We start from the raw sequence: 18,018 nt of genomic DNA, 5'->3' as shown, positions 1-18,018 counted from the left end.
TCCTGGGGACAGCCATTCTCCCCGGGTGGATAAAGATCCTGGGCCGACGGGGAATCTATTCAAGTTGCCCTTCTGGTGGGGATGCATCTAGGTCATTGCGGTCCAGGTCGTCTGGGGAGTCCTCTGCGTGATCCTCCTGAACCTGCAGTGCAACCCGCGCGGGGACGGTCTCCTCGGGTTAAATTAGCCACACAGTCACTGTGGCATGCACTGACAGGTGCAAATGAGCCTTAATGTGCAACCGTACGGGTACTTCCTACTTACCTAAGCTGATGAAACCCATTTTGGGAACAAACTGGGGAAATACAAGGTGGCACGGGGCAGGAGGGCGGTAAAATCCTTCCAATGGACTTGCTTGGAGTCGTGGACTAAGTTGTCTGACCGCGGTGGCGGCTTAGCTGAGGAGCCCAAGGGATTATTGGCTGTCGTGGGTCGTGTTGAGCACGGCTACGAGTACTCGTATACGAAGTACGGACACGAGTCCTCGGTAATCTTGCGAGAAACGATTGATTGATACCTGTCGCGCGCTCATCATCGACAATGGACCAGGGCTGTCCCGGGGGATTAAGTGCATTTTCATAGAAATAATCCAGTATGAGTAGGAATAGGCAACTTTGCCTGAGTACCCGCACCTTTTGAGACTATCGATGCGGGAGTCGGCGGCTAATCGCTCCACCATTTCCAAAACGTCTCCGCCGCCATGCCCAACATGCCGCCACACCCACACTGCAGTTCCAGGTTGCGTTGGCGAAGGCTGGAGCTCCCCGCCGTGGACCTCTTAGCCGCGCACCACACAGCCAGAAACCAGCTTGGCGCCGTTTCCAACGCTTCCAACGTTTCCAACGTCTCTCCAATGCTTCATCCATTGCTTCATTGCTCCATCCCACCTGTCCGCCACCCCCGCCTCTAGATCCCCACCGACGGACGGCTACGATACCCAGAACACATCTGTATCTGTTTCCCGCTCGGCGTTGGTGTTTTGTCGTCACCAGCTGCACGGGCCAGCGCTGCGCGCAGACGCTCATCCGGTTGGGCTGAGCTGCCAACCTCCAACCAACTCCAGATGCCCATGTTGGCTGAGAGACGCACGCATTGACGACGACTCGCCCCCGGCGCCATCCGCTCCATCTCCCTTGCCCGACGACGTGTCGCCTGCCGTTCTGTCCATGCCCCGACGATAACGATCAGCGATCGAAGACCCCCTCTCAAAGAAATAAATAAACATCCCGTCCTCCTCGCTGCCTGTCGTTGACGCCACCTGCTGTTCGCCCGACTTTGGGATAGCTTCCCCGACACCTGACGGAGGGGCACCTGCTCCTTGGTACTGCCTGTCATGTATCAAGGCGGCGGCCAGAGACATGGCGCCCCCAACGATCCCTCGAGGCCGTTCCAGGTCCCTCCCCCTCCGCCGCTCATGTCTCCTCCGCTGCAAGGACCCCAGATGGGCGGCATGATGAACCTGCCGCCTCCGCCCCCGAGATATACACCGTCCCAGGGCTCTGGCGCGCCCGCCACGATGCTCCCGCCCCCGCCCCCGCCGCCGGGAGCCAACATGAACCAGCAGTCGTCCTGGCACGGCACCTTTGGCAGCATGTACACCGGTCGTCAGGGCTTCGTCCCGCCCCCGCCGCCCTCCGGGCCTCACCAGCCGTACAACCCGCAGTTACACGCGCAGATGGCCGCGCAAACAGCAGCAGCCGCCGTCCCCAAGATGACGGCCACGTACGTCCCCACCGGTGACACCATCGGCGACATCCCGGGCATCCCTGGCTTCGACCGCGACGACTCGGCCTCCACGCTTCTCCCCTCGCAGACCTCGTGGCTGTCCATCACGCCAAACGGTGCAGACACGATTGGCTCGGGCCCTATGATGGATGACTATGCGGCGAGAACACGTCCCGGTAATGGCCAGGGGAGGGGCGATGCCAACTCCAGCAGCAGTAGCTCGATCCCGCCCAAGGTGGCCGCCCAGTGGCCGCTCGACACCGTCCTTATATGGTTGGCGACCCAGCAGTTCTCCAGCGACTGGCAGGAAACCTTCAAGGACTTGAACATCCACGGAGCGCAGTTTCTCGAGATCGGGCTCACCCACCGCGGGCGCGGCAAGCTGTCGGTCATGCATGAGCAGGTGTACCCTCGACTTCGCGAGGCGTGCATTGAGAGTGGCAAGACGTGGGACAAGGCAAAAGAGAGGGAGCAGAGGGATGAGGCCAAGCGCATGCGCCAACTCATCAGAAATGCCGTCTCCGACAAGCCCATCGAGCCGTCGAAAATATCCATCCCACACACCAGGAAAGAGTCCAATTCGGGCGGGCAAGGCCCCTCGAGTCTCCCTAGTGCTGGCACTGAGGCGGGAGGTTCGCCGAGTGTGAGTTGTTGCCATTCTACCAGTTCTATATCTTACAACATTACTGACATTACACAGACACCCCTTCACCCCCAAGGTTCGGAGCTCTCGACAAGGCGATATTCACAGACACGGGGCCAAAACTTTCCTCTCGGCAGCCACACAATGTCATCTGAGGCAAACCACCGGGCGGTTCTGAAGAACATAAGCACCGAGGGTGGACGTCGCGGAAGTCCCAACCTAATCGAACTGGGCGATGGCGGACCCCCCTTTCTCGGCCCATCTGCGCGGACTGACAGCCCCATTGAAAGCCCCGTGCTTGCTATGGCTGCGTCAACGACACCAGTGACGTCCTCATCTCCGAACCAGACCAAGTTCCCACACCGGTCGAGGAACAGTACAGACTCATCATCCTCCAACATGGCTCACTATGGCTCCGGTCTGCCGCCCGACGCATACAACTACCTTCCAAGCTTTGATGATATGGTGGGGCGCCCACGACAGTCACCACTGGAACCTGGTGACCGATCAGCGAGCACCGACCCGCCCCATTCGGCCAGGGATTCCAGGAGCTTCTTGGGTTTCTTGCGGAAAAAGAAGCACACGGGGGATGGGTCGTTCCCGTCGCCAGATGAGGTTGACTCGCCAGTCAATGACGGAAGGTCAGCCAAACCGCTAGCCTTTCCAGGCCATGTCACTCCCAGTGGTGACACGACAACCAAGCACCTACGTTCAACTAGGATATACGTGCTCGCTACCATGGATTACTGGACCTTTCGAATGTGCGATGTCACCGGGGCAAATACGGCGGCCGAGATTCGCCGCGACATCTGCATGAACCTCGGTTTAGGTGACTATCAGAATGCCACCATTTACCGGACAGAGCTCGGGACATTCGAGCACACGGAAATCTTGGATGACCAGAGGCTCCTCACAACAAAGCGGAGCCACGCCGATACCATAGGCTCTCTCAAGTTTTTTGTAAGGCCCGGATCCCCGGTCAGCGCCCGCCCAGGGCTACATTCCAGCTCCGAGGTGCCCGCGTCGCTGTCACCGGGATACAAGACGGCCGGGACCCCTATGGACGAGGAGACATATGAGAAGATGAACGGGCGGCGACGATCGAGTTCGTCTCCACCGAGCTCGCGCGAAAATACCGCTGAGCTCGACGCTGCTCCGCCAGGCAGTGAGGATCGGGAGCGGCGGCAGCGCGAGTATGATGCCCGCAGGGGCCAGGCCAACAAAAAGGAGAGCCCCATAGCGCCTGAAATTGGCACGAGCTATGGGATTGTAGGCACCCCCGTCGACTTTGATAAGCCTCGCACTTCACCTTACGCAGACAAGAGACCAGACCCCTTCCTGCCGCAACGGCGGCCCCCGGCACCTCCGAGTGACCCTACACCTACTCTGATCAAGGCAGAGTCGCTTAGCAGGAAGTCGGGCAGGCATCTTCGACAAAATGGCAGCGCCGAGGGATATCCCTCGCTACGTCGCCCACCAACCACGGATGGACCACGGGATGGCGGCGATAGCGCATCTATTCCGGCCGGAGGTATTGCGTCGGCACTCATTGGCATGGGGAGGAACCTGGGCGCTGTGGGGCAGTCGACGGCAAATGCACCGAAGCCAACATCTCCTCATAGAGTAAGGACGCAGCCTGTGGGCTCTTCGGACACGGCATCACAGCAACGTAAGCATACCACAACTACATCGACCACCGAGGAAGAAGATGATGGTGCTAATATGAGAATAGCTGGACGTCCCTCAACTTCTACTGGAGTGAGCTCAGGGGCGGCGATGGCCAGTCGCGCGACTTTCCCCCGTGACTCGTTTGGTAGCCAACGCAGATCTCAGGAAGCAGATGTGGACTTTAAGGAACCAAACGTTGGCTTCCCCAAACCTTCATCGAGTGCACCACCACGGCAGCAGCCGCAAGACGACAGTGATGACTCGGACGACGGGTTGTTTGCCGTTCCGCTCGCGGGCAGGGGGAAGGCCAAGGCAGCCGCCGCCGCCGCAGGCAAAGGGCATAACAAGCAACCAAGCCTGAAGGTTGTTGTTCCCAAGTCCAAGAAGACGCAATCCGTGTCATTCCAAGAGCCCATCAACATACTCTCACCAGACGCCAAGGACGAAAATGACCACGGAACATCCAGCACCCATCGAACGCCCGCCACACCTCGCTCAGATGACTCGGAGGACAAGGATAGCAAGATAAGCCGTAGGAAGTCATTCAAGGAGCAAAACGTATGGGCCAACCGCCCTCCCACCGACGCCCTGCTCAACAACCTCGACGACTTCTTCCCGAACCTGGACCTTGATCAACCTGTGCTCGACGAGGGGGAGCCCGGCCCCTCGCCTATTCCAGAGGCAGAGGAGAGCATTGATCCATTCGGCGGCCCTACAAGTGCCGCTTCTGGTCCGTCTGCAGGGCCTTCCTCAATCAATGTACCTCCACTCACATCGTACAATGATGGGGAAACCCTGGGCTCTGAGGAGTCAACACTCAAGGCGAACGAGCGCACCGGAACTCTGGTGAACAAGCCGAGTGCCCGACGATCAGGTGGTTTGGGTCGCATGAAGTCGATCCGTGAGGTTGCCAATAAACGATACACCAGGACTTCACAAAGCTTTGCGAGGCCGACCAGCAATCCTAGCGGGGATAACCCCAACATTATGCGGCGCAAGAGCACCAAGATGTTCAACGCCAATATTGTACAGATCCGACCAGAACGCGGAAGTATAGGCCTTCCACCGATGCCAAAGGACACGCTCCCCAAGCGCCAGACTACATTTAGGTGGTTCAAGGGCCAGCTCATCGGGCAGGGCACATACGGACGCGTGTTCCTTGGTATGAATGCAACTACTGGTGAATTCTTGGCGGTCAAGGAGGTCGAGGTGAACCCCAGAGCGGCGAGCGGTGACAAGGCCAAGATGCGGGAGATGGTAGCAGCGCTGGACCAGGAGATTGACACCATGCAACATCTAGATCACAACAACATTGTGCAGTACCTGGGATGCGAACGCAAGGAGACGAGCATTAGCATCTTCCTCGAGTACATCTCTGGTGGCAGCATCGGCTCGTGCCTGCGCAAGCACGGGCGATTTGAGGAGTCGGTGGTGTCGTCGCTGACGCGGCAGACGCTGTCGGGACTGGCCTACCTCCACCGTGAGGGTATCCTCCACCGCGACCTCAAGGCGGACAACATTCTGCTGGACGTGGACGGGACGTGCAAGATTAGCGATTTCGGCATTTCCAAGAAGACGGACAATATCTACGGCAACGACAAGACCAACTCGATGCAGGGGTCCGTGTTTTGGATGGCGCCCGAGGTAATTCGGTCCCAGGACGAAGGGTACAGCGCCAAGGTGGACATATGGAGTCTAGGGTGCGTGGTGCTGGAGATGTTTGCGGGCAGAAGGCCGTGGAGCCAGGAGGAGGCTGTTGGCGCCATCTACAAGATTGCCAACGGAGAGACGCCTCCGATCCCCGAGGAGATCCAGGAGACAATTGGACCGCTCCCGGTGGCGTTTATGATGGATTGCTTCCAGGTGTAAGTGGCCACCTTTCCGGGTTACCCTCATCCTCTTGTGGTCTCCCCCGCAAATGAAACTGACTGCCCAATTAGGAATCCATTAGAGCGACCCACGGCAGATGTACTGCTATCGCAGCACCCGTTCTGCGAGTGGGACCCCAGCTATGATTTCTTCGACACGACGTTGTATGCCAAGATCAAAGGAACATTTAAGAGCTAGTAGTTGATTGGGTCTGTCGATTTGGATTGGGATTTGAGGGGATAATAGTACTCCGTACTCGTACTACTAGTATTAGGTCTGATTTCGGGTTCATTAGTAGTGGAGCGACGGCGTTGACGTGCTTTCTTTTTTTCTTCTCTTGCGGGAGGATCTGGGAACTTTAGGATATTAAATGGTACTACCTGAGTTATGGAAGCTTTGAGCGCCTAGCACCGAGTCTCAGTGATGCCGAGTCGCTTGGTCATGGGCTCTTGGCGGCGATGCCCGCCAAGCACTACTAGTACTAAAACACTCTTGTTTCGGGCTTGGGACACGGAAAACACGGGTGTACCCATGTGAACGGCATGCCGAGGACGGCGGGTGCATTGAAACGAACGCAACGGCGGATTAACACCCCGAAGGTTGAATCCCAAGGTAGTACGAGTACTACGTACTCGGTACCCGGTAGGCCTTTTAGCCTGGAGGAGGCAGAGGAGTCTAAGTTGCCTAGGGCAGAGCCAGCGGGGTTCCCGTCAGGAACGATGGACGCCCCTGCCCATCCGTGGACCCTGCATCGCATCGCATGTGGAGAAGCCACCGCCGCCAAGGTGGCTAATAGTACCTGGCCAGAGGCTGAGAGAGGCTAGAGCGACCAGCCGAAGAGTCCAGGCCCGCACCTGCCTGCCCCCGTCGCACCTTCCTTCGGCCGATGCATCCCCTCTCGGTCTATGTCCCATATGCAGCTGATTCACACTCACTTCTATTCACTCTCGTCCACGTTACTACTCTTTGCTTCAGCTGTTGTGGTCCTTCTCCATCACGTCTACTTGCTTCTCGCCAACTTTTTTTTGTGGAGACCGGCGCACCTGTAGATCGCTCCACCATTCTCCTGAGTCGCGCAGTCTTCAACGACCCGAGGTCGCGAGCGAACCTGAATCCCGGCCGACGGCAGAACTTGCCACAAGCACTCCCCCACGCAACCGACGAATCGACCGGGCCGCCGCGAGAAATGCCACCTCAGTAGGCGCCAACTCTCACCGTCGAGACTCGAGACGAGCCCGCCCAGCGGCGAGCCCATCCCGAGAACTAAGCCGCCCATCATGCCCTTACCGATGCGCCGCCAGCGGCTGCTGACTTTTTGCGCCGTCGTCATTGTCTTCATGCTCTACCGCGTCTTCCAGAACTCGTGGGACGACGCCAACGTATATGCGGAGCTGCGCTCGGGCTACAGCAAAGCGCCTGGTGCCGGCCACCCACCGCCTCCGGCCGACTACAACGGGATTGGGGATGATGTCCTGGTCCCGCCGGTAGAGCGCCCGCGGCCGGCGCCTATCAAGGACGTGTACGACAAGGGGGCGCCGATCGTCTGGGACAATACCGTTAGCCCGTATGACTCGGAGCGTAAGAAGGAGGAGGACCTCGGCGTCAAGGTTACAGAGTTGGAGGACAAGGAGCCCGACACGGGGGGAGACGGCACGAGCGGCCCATCCGAGGAGGGAACTGAGCCCAGCTCTGAGGAGACCGAACAACATGAGCTGGACGAGGGTGGTTTGAAGGGGAGTCCGACGGAGGAAAAGGATGAGGGAGGCGACACCCCTACCAAAACGACCGACGAGGAACTGGACATTCAGTATGAGAATCCTCCAAACGACGAGAGCAACAAGGCCATCCTGGATGAGTCAAAGATTCATTGGAAGAAGTTCCCGGAACACTTTCCGATCCCAGAAGAGTCCATCATCCCCCTGCCCACCGGCGAGCCCAAGGCGATTCCTCGAATCCAGTTCGAGTTCAAGGAGGAGTCCGAGGAAGACAAGGAGCAGCGAATCCAAAGGCAGCAACGAGTCAAGACGGAGATTGCCAGAAGCTGGGGGGGCTACCGGAAGTACGCCTGGATGCATGACGAGCTATCGCCCGTCTCTGGCAAAAGCCGTGACCCGTTTTGCGGCTGGGCTGCCACGTTGGTCGACTCTCTAGATACACTCTGGATTGCAGGCTTGAGGGACGAATTTGACGAAGCCGTCAAGGCGGCCGCGAATATCGACTTTACCACAACGAAAAAGAATGACATCCCCGTCTTTGAGACAACCATTCGATATCTCGGAGGCCTGCTCAGTGCCTATGACCTCAGTGGAGGGCACGAGGGCAACCACAAGGTTTTGCTTGACAAGGCGATTGAACTGGGCGAGATTCTGATGAGCATCTTCGATACGCCAAACCGTATGCCTGTCCTGTACTACCAGTGGAAGCCTGTCCACGCCTCTCAGCCTCGTCGTGCCGGCCGCGTGGGCATTGCCGAGATTGGATCCCTGTCTATGGAGTTCACTCGGCTGGCTCAGCTCACCAGGGACAACAAGTACTACGACGCTATCGATCGTATCACAAATGGCCTAGTCGAAATGCAAGAGGCCGGAACAGCAATTCCCGGGCTCTTTCCCGAAAATCTTGATGCCTCGGGGTGCAATAAGACGGCCACCGCTATCCGCAAGAATATTAGCAAAGCTGCTCAGAAGCAACTCGAGTCAGAAGAGTTGCTTGAGGAACCAGAGGGCTATGTTCCTGATAGCGATGAGTCAGATCTCGGAACCCAAGATATGGTCAAAGAGGACGACCGTGTTGAAAAGCGGGACCTGAAGGAAAGCGAGATAGACCTCAGTGAAGGGGAATGGAAGACTCCAACCGACACCGAGGCCAAGAACAGGCCTCCCTTTGCCGCCGATGGCGGCACCTCGGAGTGGGACTGTGTCCCCCAGGGGATCGTGCCCAGCGGCTACGGGTATCAGTCCTACCACGTGGGCGGTTCTCAAGACTCGGCATACGAATATTTTCCCAAGGAGTACCTTCTGCTTGGCGGTCTAGAGCCCAAGTATCAAAAGCTCTATGAGGATGCAGTTGATGCAGTCAACGAGTGGCTCATGTTCCGGCCCATGGCCCTTGACGACTGGAAGGTCCTATTCCCGGCAAAGATGTCCGTCAACAGCCGAAATGACAACGGCCTCTCGCCCGAGTTTGAGATCACACACTTGACATGCTTCATTGGGGGCATGTACGGACTCGGTGGGAAAATTTTCGGCCGCGAGGCCGATGTAGAGATGGCCAAGGAGTTGACCGATGGTTGTGTATGGGCGTATCAACTGATGCGGTCCGGGCTCATGGCCGAAAACGCGAATGTCATCCCATGTCCCGACCTCGAGAAGTGCGACTTCAACGAAACATTGTGGCACGACCGGCTGGACCAATCAAGATCGTGGCGAGAGAGGGAGCTTGCAAAGTGGGAGAAGGAGGCAGAGGAGATGCAGGAGGCTGCGCGACTCCAGGAGGCCGCCAATATCGAGGACAGTTCGCTTCCAGAGCTGGAGGGGTCTAACTCTGAAGAGGCCGAGGAGAGCCCTGATGAGGGTGAAGGGATCGAGGAGCTAGAGACGGATGGCTCTGACGAGGCCGAGGAGCTGAAACAGACTGGCCCGGAGTACACTGATACATCAGATTCGTCGAGAGATTCTCTTCGGAAGCGAGCAGCCATCCCCTTGCAGGAGTCCGACGATGACGCTGAGTCTGAGCTCCCGGATTCGCTAAAGAAGAAGCTTGGCCTGGGGGCTTATGGTAGAAAAGACTCAGAGGAGTCGGCGGCCGATGACGACTCTAAGCCGGAGCGCAAAGTCGAGCCGGTCTCTAACGAGAAATCAGACGAGGCCGGCGGGGATCGGACGAGCGTCCCGAGATTTAGCGCGCCTGCGCGGATGACACCTGATCGCAAGAAGCCTCAATCGCATGAAGAGTTTGTGAAGAAAAGAATCGAGAAAGAAGGCCTACCCCCGGGATTTACCGAAATTCGGTCCTCCCACTACATTCTACGGTAAGAACCTTTCACTGTTCTAGGGAAGATCCTCGCGCTAAGAATCTCCTGCAGACCTGAAGCCATCGAGTCAGTGTGGTACATGTACCGCATCACAGGCGACCCGACATGGATGGACAAAGGATGGGCCATGTTTGAAGCCACCCTGGCAGCCACCCGTACCGAGTACGCCAACAGTGCCATCGATGACGTGACGAAAACTGTACCGAATCTGCGTGACGAAATGGAGAGCTTCTGGATCGCCGAGACGCTCAAGTACTACTACTTGCTCTTCTCCGAGCCCGACGTCATCAGCCTTGACGAGTGGGTGCTCAACACCGAGGCCCACCCCTTCCGCCGCCCGACGTAAGACGCCTATGCTAGCGGGCAGAAGGAATTTATCTACATTACGATACGAGAGAGAGTGAGGTATAGAAATAAGTGTTAGATGACTCTAAAGAGTGCGTCACATTGTACATCACTTAATGTGCAGACACGAAGAGTGTCATCGTTTATAAACAAGGCAACAACAGGCAAGGCGGGCGTTCCAGTGTCTACTTCATCGGGTCATGTTTCGAATTGTTATACCTCGAGACTATCGGGATAACTACTAGTACTATAAAAACACAACGGACATAACTACGTACATTTGCTTCTCGTCGCACTCAGTTCCAACAGGTTTGGGCATGCAAGTCGGAAACATTCTCGTTCTTGTACCACTTTGCTTTCTCTTCTTCTCTGGGTGTCCGCACCATATCCATATCAAAATCCATTTGCCGTAGTTGTACATGAGACTCTCCCACACACCCCTTTGTCATTTAACATGACCTAGCAAAAGAGGGTCTAAACGCAAAAACCAGACGTGTTGCCGCTCATGGCCATCATCCCGAAACAAAAATGCCACATTCTTCATTAAAGGCCACATGGCAAAATACAAAATTCAGATCGCATGCTTCCCTTTCCCAATCTTTCTGGTGTGCCTCGCATTCATTTCCATCGGCGTCGTCTGCACTTCCATCGCGTGTTTCGTCCTCACATCGTGAGAGGCCTTCGTATCGTCGTCCCACCAACCGGGTCCTCCAGATCCCATCTCACTATGCAGAGATGTAATGGGGAAGGGGGGATTTGGCCGAAGGTTGCCGGGGGAGACTGTTCGGAGACGGTTGGCGGAGGGTGTGGTGGTGGTGTTTATGCCGCGCATATGTACTGCAATGCTAGTTTCCGCCGACGATTTTGCCGTGAAGAAACGCGCCCCAAGAACTCCGATGCTGAATGTGACCCAAACCTACCCATATTCACATTGCTACTTTCGTCTTTGTCGTTCTGCTCATCACCAAGCCATTTCCATTGCTCACGCCATCATTGATCCCAAGACACTTATACTCAGTATCATGACGAGTAGACCAATTGTGACGATAATGAGCAACGTAAAGGAGAACCAGCCCATGACCATGGCGCTGGTCCCCACACCTGACTTGACGGAGCCGTTGCCGAAGTCTTGTGCAATGACGGATGCGGCAACGGAGGCCGTATGCTGCCACAACACTGAGACCAGGATGAATATAGAGGCAATGAAGATGATAGCGAGAGCGACCTGGGAGACGGCACGCGAAGGAAAGGGCTTGACATCGCGCTCAGAGCCATCGGAGTCGTCCTCTTCGTGCCAGCCGGGGAAGGTAGCAAGAAGAATGAAGCAGATGAAGGCAAAGACGATGGCAATAATACTATAACGGGTTAGCTTGATGTCATTGTCGCATCAACCTCAAAGAACTTCTACTAACATCAAGTATGGAAACACGATCATGTCCTTGAACTGAGCAGCAAGCCAGATCAGGTTCAGAGGATCCTGGTCCACGTCAACCTCGTTGGCCAGAGCCGTGGCATTGTTACTGCATAGCCAGGAGCCTCCGTCAGGGTTTATGCAGATGCCAAAGTAGCCGACACGGGCCTGGAGATGCGCATCGCCGGCAATATTGGCAATAGCCGAGTGAACATTGTAGTCGACCTGCGCCGTGTCGGGTACAGCCTCGTAGTCCTTGTAATAGAGTGACAGGAGGAAGATGCCAGGAATCAGCGGCGATGAGGATGAGCAGCCGGCGAGCAGCAGTGCTGGGAAACAGGTCAGAGATGTCGTAATGGCGCAATGCAGGCAAAGAAGACTCACATAACAGGATAATGGCGACGCCAATCAGGATCATCAGGACATGGTGGTAGCCCAGGAACGGTACGTACCCTAGAAGAACACGTTAAAGTCTGCATTCCAGCAATTGTGTTTGAACAATGCCACTTACGAACCCACCCCAGCTGAAACCTCGGCATGCCAAAGGGCCCTCTCGAGCTACTGCTGCTGCTGCTACTACTGCTAGTAGTCCTGCCCATAACAGCGGTGTTGTAGTCTCAGTGCCTTAGAGCGGCAGTTAGACTCGATAAAAAGGAGCAACCCGGACCCGTCCTCCTTTCGAAAGGAGAGGGTTGCGGGGGAAGAGAAGAGAGCGAGCAGTCGGAAGGGGCGTGCAAGCTCAACCAGCAGTTGGGGCTGCGGGCGAGCGCTATCGTCTCGTCGTCAAAACTGGGTCAGATGCCTCGCGTGGCCTCGTGCGTCGCTATCGTCGTTGCGTGTAGGAAGCTATCGCCTCTCGTGGCGGTCGTTGGAGCGGAGGAACGCAACGCTGGAATGAAACGGCTTGACCAAGTTCTTGATGAGAAGAGCAAACGGGCGGCGGCGGCGGCAAAGTAAAACGAGCGACGACCTGGAATGCGCGCAGTGAGACTTCTCCCCAAGCTCAACGTCACCTGTTGCAGAGACGAGCTAAGGCAGGCGGTTTTCTCTACTTGGAATTGATGGGGGTTGGGGCTGGAACTTAGTCTTTTTTGATGAGGTGCGCGAGGGAGAAAAGAAGGTTTGGCTCCTGTTGCGTACCGGTACCGTTTGGAAGCAGAGTCACAGACGGAGTGTGTGAGGGGGAGAGATGGCTGGAGGAAAAGAGGGCAGACGGACGATCTGGCGTAGTTCGGCCACCTGCGTGCGTTGGACGACAGGACGATACAGGTCGTCCAGCCACGCACTCTCTTATTTACCTTGCCTCCAATCGTGGTTGGCCGGGCGACGGCGGTGGTGACGTTGCGAAGGTGCCACTGCGCCCAGCTTTCATCCATCCAATGAGGGGCGTGATTTAAGCTGCAAGTACTGCTACTAGTGGGGTGGGACCAGGGGTAGTGCCTGCGGGCCGCAGCCTTGGCGCCCGTGCTAGGCTGCTGCTTCAGCGCTCTCAGGCTCTCAGCGTATCGGTGACCGCTATTTTAGGTAGTAGGGACTCGAGCTCCACTGTGCAAAGGGCTGCACCTGGGGAAGCCTTCCGGCGCCATTATCCATCTCATGCGGCGTCTCACAGTGGAGGCTTCCAGGTTATTACAACTCCATACGAGATTAAAGTTTGCAACTATTTCCAGTTGTACTTGCTTTAGTTCCCCATCTCACCCATGGGTAAGTAGATACGAATACCTAGCATACATTCTTGTCCATGTCACTATGTAATGCTGCAGACCATTTAGGTAGCCGCGTTAAATGTTGAAACATTGCTTGGCATGTCTCAATCTTTCCAGGTTAATTGGCAACCAGGGCCTAGAGAAGCATCGGGCTCGTTGTCATGGAGATGGGTGAGGCTCAGTTGTCTGTGCTGACCAGCGAGTCCAGCGAGTCTTCGATGTACGAGTATAATACCTATTCCGTCCAGTGCCCGACCCCTCGTGTTGTCTCGCCCTTAGAATGTCTCGCCCTGGCAGCCGATCCCACGTGGGCAGCCTCGAATTGGCATTATTGCGAGGGGTCGAGGGCTTTGTCTTTCTAAGCTGCTCTTTGTACCCCGCACTCTTGCGCATCCAGGGCAAAACCTCGACATGGTGTTGCACACCTGGCCAGTTGCAAAAGCATGAAAAGGCTGTGTGGCATAGTCAATTCCAGCCAATTGCCTTAGTTGGAAAGGCTTCGGCAATGAGCTTTGTGGCTTTTTCTCCTCTCCAAACTCTAATCCATAGCCGTCGCAAATGTCACCACGACTTTCGGTCCAACTTGACCTTGACAACAAAACCGAAAACCAGCCCATCTCAAAAAGATTCCTCCCTGTCCGTTCGCATCAGTAACGATACCTTGAATTGGTAGAGGCACTGGGACAGACCCCCAGTTTCAACGCCCAAGGGCACCGTTTCCTCCGTTTCCTCCCCCCTTGCCTCGCTATCCACATAAACCGTACGCACAGAAGCAGGGATTCCCATAAATACGTGCATACCTTACCTGGTTAAGTACGAACCCCTAACACGTTTAGGTAGTATCATCCGATACTTCGACCAGGGCAGGATATGTAACTTAGCGGAGGAGAGCAGAGAACGGGCCCGCCCGCTGAAGAAACATGAACCCCGCAACAACCTTGCGCAAACTGTCACTTCGAGTCTGCGGCGTGTGTTGATTCTATCGTCACAGACCAACGGCCGAGACGCAGAATACCAGCCTCCACCTCATGATTGTTCCCACAATGGCAGACACCAAGTCAAAGCCCGCCTCGCCCGCCGCCACGGCCTCCAATGGGGGCGCCGAGTCGCCGAAAGGGGATGAGGCTCAGACCCAGGCGGCATTTCAACCAGCCGGGCACTGGGCTGAGCTTGCAGAGGTAAGCAAGTACAGTACATACAAAGTACTGGGTACCAGGCTTGTATACTGTGACAATCGATTGATAACCTCTCCACAGAGACACAGCGATGACGATGCTGATGCCGAGTCTGCCATTGGTACTGAGGGCTCATACTCGACCGCCTCTCTGAGCTCGAGCATCTTGCAATATCGCACCATCAACGGCCGCACGTACCATGCCGAGCAGGGCAACGCTCAGTACTGGTAGGGCCACCGCCAGACACGCATAGATAAATGTTCAATGCTGACCGAATACACGTCTGTAGGGCCTCCAATGATGAGGCCATGAGTGAATCCCAGGACGTCAAGTGCGTGCACTTTCTCTAATAACCCGAAATGCTTTTTCTAGTCCCTCGCTAACTTCATGCCGACAGCCATCACGCCTTGCTTCTCATCCTCGATGACAAGCTGTATCTCGCCCCGCTCAAGAGCGACATCCAGGTACGGAAATAGCCATATTCAGAGGCTACAATTCAGACTCAGTTGCTAATGTGAGGATTTAAGAAAGTTCTTGATGTGGGCACTGGAACAGGTATGACACATAAAATCGACTATTCCGGACCAAGGCAACAGTACTGACCCAGACCACTAGGCATTTGGGCTATGTATGTTTCCTATCTCATATCTTCTATCTGGATAGTTAACCAGTTCTAACGTCTTTTCTTTGCAGGGACTTTGCCGATGAGTTCCCCTCTGCAAAAGTCATCGGAACGGATCTTTCTCCCATCCAGCCCTCCTGGGTTCCGCCAAACCTAAGCTTGTAGGGTTCACCATCTGCTGTATACACAAAAGGCGTAACAAGTTTCAAAACTGACATTCGTGCAGCGAAATCGAGGACTGCAACTTGATGTGGACATTCGACGCCGATTCCTTTGACTACGTGCACATGCGCTACCTGTTCGGGAGCATCCCCGACTGGGACGCCCTGTTCAGCAACGCATACAGAGTGTGCAAGCCGGGCGGCTGGGTCGAGTCCTACGAGCCCACCATTGTGGCCGAGAGCGACGACGGCTCCGTCACGCCCGATTCCGCCCACGCCGAATGGGGAAAGTTCTTTATTGAGGGTTCCAAGAAGATGGGCCGCAGCTGCACCATCTTGGAGGACGATCTCCAGCGCAAGGGCATGGAGGTCGCTGGATTTGTCGATATCAAGTTTGTTGATAAACAGGTACGAGAACAGCCCCCTACATCGCCCGTTCCCAATGAGCATCGTCACCGGACAGAGAGACTGACAGCAATGGGAAACTTTCAAGGTCCCAATTGGCGGCTGGCCCCTGGACCCGAAACAGAGGGAGATTGGCCGATACATGCAGGCCTCACTCGAGCAGGACCTAGAAGGCTATGTTCTCTATATGGCGAGCCAGCTCCTGGGATGGTCCAAGGAGGAGGTCGCCGTGTACTGCGCCCAGTTCCGCCGCGAGATGCGCTCGGGCAAGTTCCATGCCTACTTCCGGCAGCGGGTCATCTGGGGGCGAAAGCCCGAGACATCTTAGGCTTGGTGTCTTGCTTTGTCCCTTTTCGTCTCTTTTCCCATGGGGAGATTCTCTACGACAAGAGAGCGGTCAGTCTTCATATTTCTGCATATTACATCAGGCGAGCAAGCGTGCAATAGTCCCTCTTTTATCTTTAGATGTCTTTTTTTTCGTTTCTTTTTACTTCATCTATCAAATATCGCAATAGATCGTCAGTCCAGAAATATTTGAAAAGTACATACGACTATCAGTCTGCATATGACGCGGCCCAGCATGTCATATCCTTCTACACCGACTATAGAATTCGCAGCGTGCTTAAAGCTCATACCCGTTTACCCTGAATATCACATATCGTCCCCATGGTCCCCTACGCCTGGAGCCGGCGGAACTCATCAGCCCAGGGAAAGTTCTCGTGCACCGAACCGTCCGGATCCCGCCGGACCGTCGGCGGAGCCAGCAGGCCGTTGAGCATCCAGGGCGGCTCCGTCGCTCCCAGCGGCTGCTTCCTCATGCGCATGGGGCAGAAGCCGTACGTGGCGACCTCGAGGCGACCCGTGGACCGGTAGATTCTCATGGCGTTGGCGAGGAAGTGCCGGCGCGCCATGTACCACGGCTCATGAGATAGGAACTCCTCCCACTGGGCGTACGGCATTGGATCCGCGATGGCCCGCCCGATGACGTCGAGGACGGTGGTGTCGGGTGGCAAGCCATACTTTTCGCGGTAGTGGGACGAGGCCACGTCGCCCATGTGGTTCTTCCAGTGCCAGATGAGGGAGAACTCAGTCGCCAGGAAGGTCTGGTCAGGCCTGATGCGCGGCAGCGCCCAGTCCAGCGCAGCCCGGTGGCCCTCGATAAATGGGATGTGCAGGTGGAGGTCAATACCTTCCAGCTCGGGTCTCGAGGCGATGAATGCCAGCATCCGCTCCGCGGCCGGGGTGCGCCAGACGGGCAGGTCGAGTCTGTTCAGAGCGCCCATGAACAGGCGCGTGTGCGCAGCCTCGGCCCCACATGACCTATGGCAGTCGATGACAACGTCAGCGATTGTCTCGTAGAAGTTGTTGAGGTGCTCGTCGCCCCCAGTCTTCCTAGACTCGATGAAGGGCTCGTTGCCGATGACGAGGACGTTGACCTTGCCCAGGACGAAGGGCAGCAGGTGACGCAGGCGTGCCAGCTCAGCAGCACGGCCGGGGCTGTCACGGGCGGGGAATCCGACCTGAGAGTAGTTCCACTTGAGACTGAGGATGACATTGAAGCCAGCCCTGGAGGCATCAAGGAGTGCCTTAACGTTGGGGTCCTGGTCGGGAGATCCATTGTGCAACCGGTGCATATCGACGAAGCCACGAACCCATTTGGTGCCCATGCGACGCAGCTCATCGTGGTTGATCCAGACGAGAGACTCGTTGTAGTTGACACCAAGTGCCCCAGGAAGGGAAACACGCTTGAGCACCATCTTGGCCGAATTGTCGACAGTCTCTCACTATGCGCTGAGAGCGAATGAGCAGCCAGTCTGCTCTGGATGGGATAGAGGGTGAGGGGACATATGTATGTCCACGTCCATGATGCGTTACGTCAATCATGCTGTGGTACGGGTCGGATCAACAGCTAGGTTACCAGACATTGATCTCGAGGTGGAAAGGGTGGGTGAGCAATGATTTGATGGTAACGATGGTGAGACGCATTTCTCCACTTGTTGATTGTGGTTGCGTCGAGGTCAACTAAACACTTATCACAAGTACCTTCACCAGATTAACAGATATAAAGACATCCTGCTAAGCTTGGGTGGCAGAATATCTCGCTCAATGCTGTCAGAGCTGGACCAGATACAAGACCAATTATGGCGATTAACAAAGGCTTGAAAATATATTGATCACCCAGCTTGAGATGTTGATTAGTCATTAAATTGCAAGTAAAACTTATTTACTTATGCATATCAAACTCTCGGAATCTC

General features: G+C 55.9%; 5 protein-coding genes across 5 annotated transcripts; 3 read left to right on the top strand and 2 right to left on the bottom strand.

Annotated features, from left to right (window-relative positions):
• Positions 1 to 1,333: 1,333 nt before the first annotated feature.
• On the top strand, positions 1,334 to 6,103 carry BCK1 (uncharacterized protein; the record flags this gene model as incomplete). The annotated part of the gene is made up of 3 exons (XM_083196655.1): positions 1,334 to 2,368; positions 2,426 to 5,901; positions 5,977 to 6,103. 3 exons carry the CDS (start codon positions 1,334 to 1,336, stop codon positions 6,101 to 6,103), a joined length of 4,638 nt encoding a protein of 1,545 aa, XP_083047863.1.
• A 1,079-nt stretch (positions 6,104 to 7,182) lies between these two features.
• ACO1O0_007281 (glycosyl hydrolase family 47-domain-containing protein) lies at positions 7,183 to 10,284 on the top strand (the record flags this gene model as incomplete). The annotated part of the gene is made up of 2 exons (XM_083196654.1): positions 7,183 to 9,935; positions 9,990 to 10,284. 2 exons carry the CDS (start codon positions 7,183 to 7,185, stop codon positions 10,282 to 10,284), a joined length of 3,048 nt encoding a protein of 1,015 aa, XP_083047862.1.
• Positions 10,285 to 11,265: 981 nt separating this feature from the next.
• ACO1O0_007280 (uncharacterized protein) lies at positions 11,266 to 12,233 on the bottom strand (the record flags this gene model as incomplete). The annotated part of the gene is made up of 4 exons (XM_083196653.1): positions 11,266 to 11,638; positions 11,696 to 12,023; positions 12,079 to 12,147; positions 12,206 to 12,233. 4 exons carry the CDS (start codon positions 12,231 to 12,233, stop codon positions 11,266 to 11,268), a joined length of 798 nt encoding a protein of 265 aa, XP_083047861.1.
• Positions 12,234 to 14,443: 2,210 nt separating this feature from the next.
• Positions 14,444 to 16,091, top strand: ACO1O0_007279 (class I SAM-dependent methyltransferase; the record flags this gene model as incomplete). The annotated part of the gene is made up of 9 exons (XM_083196652.1): positions 14,444 to 14,578; positions 14,657 to 14,802; positions 14,865 to 14,906; positions 14,973 to 15,039; positions 15,103 to 15,130; positions 15,191 to 15,203; positions 15,269 to 15,358; positions 15,424 to 15,766; positions 15,834 to 16,091. The coding sequence occupies 9 exons, from the start codon at positions 14,444 to 14,446 to the stop codon at positions 16,089 to 16,091; spliced, it is 1,122 nt and encodes a 373-aa protein (XP_083047860.1).
• A 346-nt stretch (positions 16,092 to 16,437) lies between these two features.
• ACO1O0_007278 (uncharacterized protein) lies at positions 16,438 to 17,520 on the bottom strand (the record flags this gene model as incomplete). The annotated part of the gene is made up of 1 exon (XM_083196651.1): positions 16,438 to 17,520. One exon carries the CDS (start codon positions 17,518 to 17,520, stop codon positions 16,438 to 16,440), a length of 1,083 nt encoding a protein of 360 aa, XP_083047859.1.
• Between the last annotated feature and the right edge of the window lie 498 nt (positions 17,521 to 18,018).

Source organism: Amphichorda felina (assembly GCF_050947745.1).
Source record: "Amphichorda felina strain 45539 chromosome Unknown scaffold_7, whole genome shotgun sequence".
NCBI lineage: Eukaryota > Fungi > Ascomycota > Sordariomycetes > Hypocreales > Bionectriaceae > Amphichorda > Amphichorda felina.
The sequence above is the reverse complement of the archived record's forward strand: the minus strand, read 5'-3'. Positions and strand labels throughout refer to the sequence as shown.